Source organism: Ascidia mentula, chromosome 2, assembly GCF_947561715.1.
Source record: "Ascidia mentula chromosome 2, kaAscMent1.1, whole genome shotgun sequence".
Taxonomy (NCBI): Eukaryota; Metazoa; Chordata; class Ascidiacea; order Phlebobranchia; family Ascidiidae; genus Ascidia; species Ascidia mentula.
The window spans coordinates 2698830-2707946 of record NC_138567.1 but is presented as its reverse complement, the minus strand read 5'-3'; the positions used below and the strand labels follow the sequence as shown (position 1 = coordinate 2707946).

At 38.7% G+C, this 9117-nt stretch overlaps 1 protein-coding gene and 2 non-coding genes across 3 annotated transcripts; 2 read left to right on the top strand and 1 right to left on the bottom strand.

Moving 5' to 3' along the window:
• LOC145889879 (uncharacterized) lies at positions 1-6833 on the top strand. Its single transcript, XM_082980929.1, has 9 exons — positions 1-347; positions 1666-1756; positions 1966-2085; positions 2186-2932; positions 3176-3289; positions 3640-4392; positions 4875-4952; positions 5017-5121; positions 5572-6833. Exons 1-9 carry the CDS (start codon positions 93-95, stop codon positions 6327-6329), a joined length of 3021 nt encoding a protein of 1006 aa, XP_082837055.1. The 5' UTR covers positions 1-92; the 3' UTR covers positions 6330-6833.
• Trnat-ggu (transfer RNA threonine (anticodon GGU)) lies at positions 629-702 on the bottom strand. The gene has a single exon. It is a non-coding gene; the product is annotated as a tRNA-Thr (tRNA).
• On the top strand, positions 1153-1226 carry Trnat-ggu (transfer RNA threonine (anticodon GGU)). The gene has a single exon. It is a non-coding gene; the product is annotated as a tRNA-Thr (tRNA).
• Positions 6834-9117: the final 2284 nt, after the last annotated feature.

The following is a 9117-nucleotide window of genomic DNA, read 5'->3' as shown; positions in this document are numbered from 1 at the left end:
CAAGAATAAACAGTGAGGACTATGTAAGAGCCATAATAAAACCCTTTGAAAGCAGAGGCGGAGAGGTTGTTGATGTTACACATGGAAGTATCATGGTAACAGTTGTTGCTGATGAGGAAAGCGTTGCCAATCGCATTACAAGCGGTTGTGCTTCGGGTGAAATATTGAAAGAAATTAATTCCCTACTCGATGAACTCAATAATCATTATCAAGTGGGAAATTTCCACAATATTGAGATCAAAGGCACAGATGAACTGGAAGTCAGTGAACATGAATGGAAAAATATGCAACAAAAGTTCAAGGAAAATGTTGCCACCACAATTAAAGAAGGACTAAAATCATTTCAGGCAAATATACTTTTGCATAATAAACTTTAGTTATTAACACCAGTTACAGGGTTTTATACTTTATGTTTGAAAAAGGCAATTGCTACATAGTTTGGAATAACGCAGTAATATTTCATGCAATGGCATGATAGGCAGGATCGCCCCACTGCGCAGGTCCTTGCTTGGCGATCACAGCTAACGTATCGCGATCATGAGGTTTTCAGGCTTGGCAGCCCAGGCAATGCAGCCCAGCTGGATCAGCCACTTTTTCCTGACAAGTCGGAACAAGATTTGAAAAATCAAGCTCCCGGTGAGGTTTGAACTCACGACCCTGGGCTAACCAGGCCCAACGCTCTACCAACTGAGCTACAGGAGCTCAGTGGTTTCACGGGGTATATTGTGGCCAAGGTACACTGGTGCGCAAGCGCACAACTTGCCAGGCAACCTTCACATATACGTAGGGGATCTCTACCACCGTATCAGATGACGCAGTAATATTTCATGCAATGGCATGATAGGCAGGATCGCCCCACTTGATTTTTCAAATCTTGTTCCGACTTGTCAGGAAAAAGTGGCTGATCCAGCTGGGCTGCATTGCCTGTGCTGCCAAGCCTGAAAACCTCATGATCGCGATACGTTAGCTGTGATCGCCAAGCAAGGACCTGCGCAGTGGGGCGATCCTGCCTATCATGCCATTGCATGAAATATTACTGCGTCATCTGATACGGTGGTAGAGATCCCCTACGTATATGTGAAGGTTGCCTGGCAAGTTGTGCGCTTGCGCACCAGTGTACCTTGGCCACAATATACCCCGTGAAACCACTGAGCTCCTGTAGCTCAGTTGGTAGAGCGTTGGGCCTGGTTAGCCCAGGGTCGTGAGTTCAAACCTCACCGGGAGCTTGATTTTTCAAATCTTGTTCCGACTTGTCAGGAAAAAGTGGCTGATCCAGCTGGGCTGCATTGCCTGGGCTGCCAAGCCTGAAAACCTCATGATAGTTTGGAATATACAGCATTTTTATCAACAAAAAAATGTGGCCACAAAAGCTGTAGTTTTCAAGGTGCATCCGACTTTGTTATCAGTTGTTATATTTTGTGTCAAATTGTAATTACATCCCGACATATGAAAAATCGGATTCGGGTTTAATTTTTTGATTAACACTAGTTACAGGGTGTTATACTTGGTGTACAAACGTATGTTTGTAAAATGCTTCATACTTTGGAACATAAAGCATCTTAATTTCCTAAAACATGTGGCTACAAAAGCTATAGTTTTTAAGGATTTGATCAAACATATTTATTGAAGTTAGTGAAACTAAAATAATTTCTTGCATTAATACAGATTTTTCGTGAGGATTTGCGGGGCTTGTATCAACTTGTGCAAAACACACAATTGCCAGTTGATGAACTTCACATATCACGACCATCTCGTAGTAAGTATAACATAATTATGCAAAGAAAGTTATATTCGTTTAACCACTCGTCACACGTTGGTGGATTTATTCGAATAATATGCAGCTCCACTTAATGGTCATTTGTAAAAGCCTTTTCTGTTGTGTGAAACTTATATTGTTTGCAAACAGTTTACCAAAAAAGTATACGTATTCATTGTATAACATGTAGCCCTTGGATATTTTTGCAGAACAAATTATGAGCCATACAGACCTTGCAAGTACCTCTCATAATGTATCTGACAGTCAACCATTACGTGGTGAACCAAATCGTGCAGAGAACAACACACAGGGAACATTGCAGCAAACAGGTTAGTTGAAGAAACCTCAGTCAACTTATAGTTCTTCTGAATGAAGATTATAATTGCGTATCTTATATTTAGTAAAAAATAAATTGCTTTTTTGTTTCAGATTATGTTGATATGACTCTGACAGTAAATTACGTTGATTTCTTGAATGAGGGAAAATATTTAAAAGCAAATGAAACAAAAAAACAACTTTCAAGGTCACTTGAAGGTCGTGGGGCAACTGCAGAAAATTTAAGAACAGCTGGAGATGAAAAGAGAGAAGAGGGGGATTGTTTGGAATCGATTTTGTTTTACGATTTATCATCGGAACTTTATGAAAAATATCCCAATGCAAAAACAGCAGCGGAGGGTGTTAGGGATTGCGTGCTGGGTATGAAATGTTCCAGCGAAAATTTGCTGAAAACATCAGATTTGTTACAATTGGTAAGAAACAAATTTATTGTTCGTGATCACGTGATCCCACTAATGGAAAAGATGGGGCTCAAAATACAGAATGTAAAAAACGTAGAAAAGGAAGTTGCATGTTTATGTCAAGTTTGGTGTTTGCACAAGATTGAAATATGTCAATTTTTAATCGGAGAAGATTCGTCTGAGGAAAAAACAGTCAAACTTGGACTTGAAATGATGAGGAAACAGTTTGGTGAAAACTCAGCAAAGCATGAAGTGTTTGGACGTTTGATGCGCAACCGTGGTCTTGTTTTCTGGAAATCAAATCGACTGAATGAAAGCGTAGTTTGCTTTGAGCGGGCAATTCATGCTTATGGAATGGCAACAGACATGACTGAAGAGGAAAGGAAGAAGTGGATTGAAGATGTCAAAAGATCCTTGGCAACTGTTCAATTCACGTTAAGTCAGTGCAACTGTTTGTACATTTTATCCCAATTATAGATTTGCTTAGTTTGTTGCGGACATAATTTGTGTTTCTGGATATCTTAAAACTGACTAGCTTGCAAGTGATCGCCCAACAATAATTTTCATCCCCAAATAGTTTGCAAAAATTTTGATGTGTAAATTTCCAAGTAATATTGAAAAAATAATCACATACGTTCAAGATTGTGCCTGGAAACGTTTAAAACAAAGTAATGTATTGCAGAAAAAAGCATAGCGGAGCCTACAACAATCTCTTATGATGTCACTCACAACCTACCATCAAGTGACAAACCAAACCACCCAGAGAACATAATGCAGGGAACACTGCAGGATTTGGGTATGTTTTATTAGCATTATTCGCTCGCTGTACCTTTAGTTTCACTGACAGTAGTAAACAACATGGGGTTCAAAAAAATCACTTCGAATTAAACATTGTTGTTCTTGCTGCACGATTGCAAGGTTCACAGACACCCAGTTTTAGCCATTTCTCTTGACGACAGAGCAAGATTTTTAAAAATCTGGGCTTCGGTAAAGTATGAAATCATAATCCAGCAGCTGTACCTAATTTAACGACTCACATAATATCTGGTTGACCTTTCACTAGGCATCTTGTCAAAACAACAGACACTTAAAAGATATTGGGTTATTAATTGTTCCAGGGAGTTTACTTGACTATTGTTGTTTCAGACAAAAAGAACGACACGACGCCACTGATTGCAAATTACGTAGATTTGTTATTCAAACGAAAATATTCTGCAGCAAACAAAACTGGAAACCAAATTTCAAGGTCAATTAAGGGTCTTTGGTTAACACCTAACGATTTGAAATCAATCGGAGAAGAAATGAGAAAAAAGAAGCAATTTTTTCATTCCATCTTATTTTACTATTTATCATCGCAACTATATAAAAAACGTCCAGATGGCAGAAAAGCAGCCGATGGTCTGAAGGACTGCGTGGATGGTCTGAATCAGACATGCGAAGATTTACTGAAATCATCAGATTTAATTTTAAGATGCAGAAACAAACAAATAGTTCGAGAATACGTGATCAATTTAATGGAAATGATGAGACTCAAAATACAAAACGTGGAAAACGTGGAAAAGGAAGTTTTATGTCTAAGTCAAGTTTGGTGTCTGGTTCACATTCAATGGAGTCAACATCTTTTGGGAGATCTTTCATCTCAGGAATCCACTATAAAACTTGGGCTTGAAATGATGAGGAAACAGTTTGGTGAAAACTCAGCAAAGCATAAAGTGTTCGGACACTTGTTGTACATGCTTGGTTTGGTTTGCTGGAGAACAAATCAATTGGATGAAAGCGTGGATTTTTATGAAACATCTATTCAAGCTTTGGGAATGGCAACAGACATAACTGAAGAGATAAGGAAGGAGCGGATTAAACTGAGTGAAATTAACTTACGAAATGTTAAAACAATGTCAGGTCAGTAAACTTTTGTTATATTTAAAGTACTACCTTAGTGATTCATATTACCACTCATTTGCTAAGTTGAATGTTACATATTTGGAATGTAATAAAAAAGTCTTAAAATATGCTTCAACGCTTTTAGTGATACATACACTCACTGTGGGTCCGCCAAGTAATCGCTGTGATAATCTTGTATTTGGGAATAAAACCTTGAAACCTATTTTAAAGACCCCAACCTTGGGATTGATTGGCCATGGCTTTGCTTCCTATAACATAGAAGGCCTGCCTAACCTGCTAAAAACCCAGGCTAGGTTGCCTATGCTGGTTTTGAAACTCCGATGCATGGTTTAATATTTCTCCTAATATTCAAGTCACCAATTATGCAGTAAACTATCCTTGCACCAATCTTTTGATTGTGCTGCTGTGTTTCTTCAATGTTTATTTCTACAAATCTAGAAAATGCGGAAAAGTTGTCGTAACGTGTTTAATACTTGTAGGATTGACATTGCATAAAAGGACAAAAATAAACAGAGCATATCGTCATGCAACTGAAAAACAGTCATTTGATGTCACAAGTAAGCACTAAAAATGTTTAGACAGTGTGCGTAGGCAAAAAAGTTATGAATATCTCTTGTGCAGAACAAGTTCAAAACACTCCAGAGAGTGCAACCAACTCTCAACTAACTCGTCCTCACGAGACAACTGAAGAAGCAAACAACTTACAGGGTACATTGCAACAAACCGGTATGTAAACGTAGACAAGGAAAATATTTTACCTCAAGCACTCTCTTTTTAACATGCTGCAATCTCAGTTTTCGTACGTTTGACGGCAGTCATTAAATAACGTTAAACCTAACCACAGCAGCTATAATATTGATTTCAAAAGATAAAATTGCCGGTTTATCGGCCCGAGATCGGCCTCCCACACTTGGCAATTTACACATTTTCCGCTGCAGCGTTTTGTGCCCAACTTTCCTCATTCTAATAATTCGTTGTTTTTGTAATTTAACTGTTGGCTGCGTTTAGAATAGTTTGTACAATTTTTATGTGTGTTTTCTTTTCAAATATTTTTTTCGAATTTAAAATGTGGTTCCCCATCTTTTTAAGACCCCTACATATACACCTATGTACAAAACAAACAAGTCACTGTTGCTATCCATCTTGCCAGATATTTTTCATCGATTTGTATTTTAGATGAAAACATTGACCTGGATGCACTCCTGAAACATTACGTCGAGTTGTTGAAAATACATAAATATTCCGAAGCTGATCAGGCAAGAAACCAACTTTTAAGGTCAGTTGAAGGTCTTGGGACAACTGCAAATGATTTGGAAACAACTGGAGATGCAAACAGAGAAGAGGGAAAATGTTTGGAATCTATTCTGTTTTACGATCTTGCATCGGAACTTTATGTCAAACGTGATGGGACCCTGGCAGCAGAAGGTGTGAAGAATTGTGTGCGCAATCTGCATTCCACATGCAAAGATTTGCTCAATACATCAGATTCGGTCCCAAAGCTTCGAAACACAAAAATTGTTCGCAATTCCGTGATTCCACTGATGGAAAAGATGAGACCCAAAATACAAAATATCGGAAATGTGAAACAGAATGTTTCATGTTTATATCAAGTTTTATGTTTATATTACATTGGTGTGAGTCAACATTTTCTAGAAGATTATTCATCGAGTGAAACAAGAATCAAACTTGGACTTGAAATGATGAAGAAACAGTTTGGTGAAAACTCAACAAAGCACAACGTGTTCGGAATTTTGTTAAACAACCTTGGTGTTGTTTGTGTGAAAACAAATCGACTGAATAAGAGCATGGATTTGTTTCAAAAAGCAATCCAAGCTCTCACAAAGGCAACAGACATAACTGAGGAGGAAAGGAATGAGTGGATAAACTGGAGTAAAGAAAATTTCCAAAGAATTCAAAAAATGCTTCGTCAGTAAACTTTAATCAGAATGTGGTTCGTGGACTAGCTCTAACAGAAGAGTGGCCACCTAACTTCTCGCAACCCATCATCACTTCACAGTGCGACTGGATACCTGACTCGATATGATTTTATCCGGGCCTTTGATTTCTTGTGCTTGATTGTTCAACCCTTGTAGTATTTTGCGTAAAAGAAAAATATTTGGATTTCATCGCGTTGTAAATGTATGCGCAGATTTGCTTCATTTGGTATTTGTAACATTGATGTATATGCTGTATATAAAGTTATTTGTGTATGAACGATGAATTTGTGTGGGTAGCGTATAATGACAAGCCTTGTAGTAATTGTTTAACATTGCTTTTACCATTTGTGTCGCTTATGCCACGTCTTTGTATATATTGCAATGGTTTGCCCTAACTGACTATTCTGAGACAACAACTGTTGATTTACTTGATTTAACAAGCACTTTGCCGGCTTGGGAATTATTCCCCTTAGCCTGATAATAAACTATTTGTACAGATTACTTTTGTCGGTGATTCCTGCAGATCGACAGTTTAGAGACAATCTGCAAGTTTATTCTGACATTAGTCTGATTTTTGCAAAATGTACAGATTTAATGTTTTAGACATTTAGCTGTTGGATTGTGCATTAATAATTTTCACCAGCCTTCGGTGCGCACCGGTTGCAAAGAAGCGTATGTTGGCTTCTCATGTCAAGCATTGGGATCCTATGTATTTGCTTATATCTCTAATAGTTATAATAACGTTACGACATACAAATGGGCTACGCCTGTTTACAACGCATTGTGCAGTGATAATAGAATAGAACTTGCGTAAAACCTCGTATAAACTGATGTGAACCCAGATATCAATCTTTGGTATCTACACGCCCCGTCTGACACTTGGTTACAAAATAGTTGGTTGCTAGGCAAACGTAAAGTCATATCTCACTTCGTGTAAATCGTGTACTTTGTAAGTTGCATACTTACACTCTTGTAGCTTCTTCACGCAACAAACGAGGTATACCGTAATATTCAATTGAAAACACCTGGATCTCTTCTATGCTTATTCCATTCGGTATTTGAAAGTGCACTGAAAACTGTAACTTAAATACGTTTTGGTCTGCACCCGACCCTCAAACCATGAAGAAATCCTTATCGGGAACGCTGGCAGGAAACATTGTGGGTTCGAATCCCGATCTGTTAAAAAAGACGAACGCGTTTTCCGCAGCGATGCTAAGATACATCCTTAACATTCAGGCGGCAGTGGGCGGCAAAGAGCTGCATCAATCTGATCCATTGGTCGCTTTATAGTACAATTGCTAACCTTCATACCTAACGTTAGGTATGATATCAAACTTCCACAAATCATAACATAGTAATTGGTAGCATGGGCCTATTAAATACCTTATCATTTGGGTAGTATCTTTATTTGTTTAAAGAGGCTTTCTGCTTGAAAGAAGATTCAAAGTAACTTCGTTTATTCTGCAATTTGGAAATGATGTCAATGCATTGATTTTAGCGCGGCCAGCTTGCATGAAACGTTTTAATCTATTTTCAACTTATTTGTTAATCATATGTTGACACTGCGGATTACATCGCAATGATCATGTATATTTGACCTTGTTAAAAGCAACTACGTGCGTATAATATCTTGTGTTATCTTTCTTTGTTTGGCATGTTATTGCAACAAAATGGCAATAAAACATATAAATATTGAGCAACACTTCAGATATTTACTTGAAGGACGGCCAGTATTAATTTTTACGGACCATCGACCCACTTAGTGTCGGCAATCACTTCTAGCACACTCCGGAAATCCCCATGGCAAGCAAGCTTGCGTATATCACAGAATTTACAACGGATGTCCTCTACATTCTTGGAGCTGAAAATATCGTTGCAGACGCCCGAATCAACGCTATACTCCAACACCCAGCCCAAATCATCTGGAACGACATTGAAACAGCACAACAGAAACTCCTTCAATAAGGTGGAGATCTTACTGATAGTTTTCAACCTGATTCAAATCAACCATCTTCTCAAGACGTCCCTAATTCAAATCTCACTCGGTGGGGAGATACTTCTGCTCATGGAACATTTCGACCACTTACCTTTTGGCTATTGAAAACAGATTTTTGATTCAGTACACATGTTAGCCATCCAGGCCCTAAGAAAACTTTCACTCAAATATGCAGCCTTTATGTTTGGCCATATAAGAGAAAGGGCATCCAGGTCTGGACAAAAAGCTGTGGCCATTGTCAATTGACTAAAACTTACAGGCATAACTAAACACCCTTGGCCCAATTCCCACCCGCATCTGACAAGTTTGTAAGAATTCATGCAGATTAAATCGGCCCTTTACCGCCCTCTAACGGTTGCTCATACATGTTTGTCATTATAGACCGTTTCACGCGTTTCCCAGCGGCAGTGCCCTTGCCAAACTGCACAGCTCAAACAGTCCTAAACGCGTTCATGCACCAATGGGGTTCGTTATCAAGGTCCCAGAATCTGTAACCAATGGCAGGGGTTTCCAATTCACCGGTGAAATGTGGAAAAATGCAATGACTTTCTTAGGTGTCCAGCATGTAACCACTACTACCTTTCACCCCTAATCTAATGGCATCTCTGAACAATGTAATAACACAATAAAACTAGCCTTGAAATTTGTGACTAACAACCCAGATTGGTGTCACCAACTCCCATTCGGCCTTTTGTCCACATGCTCAGCGCCCAAGGAAACTCTCCAGGCACCCAGCGACATACTGTAGGGCAAAGCATTAAGGTTACCAGGACAATTTTTCGTTTAAAC

Coding starts and splice junctions, on each gene's coding strand:
- LOC145889879 (XM_082980929.1), top strand. CDS start 93: ATGGTAACAGTTGTTGCTGATGAGGAAAGCGTTGCCAATCGCATTACA. Junction 1,757..1,965: donor CATATCACGACCATCTCGTA/GTAAGTATAACA, acceptor ATATTTTTGCAG/AACAAATTATGAGCCATACA. Junction 3,290..3,639: donor GGGAACACTGCAGGATTTGG/GTATGTTTTATT, acceptor TTGTTGTTTCAG/ACAAAAAGAACGACACGACG.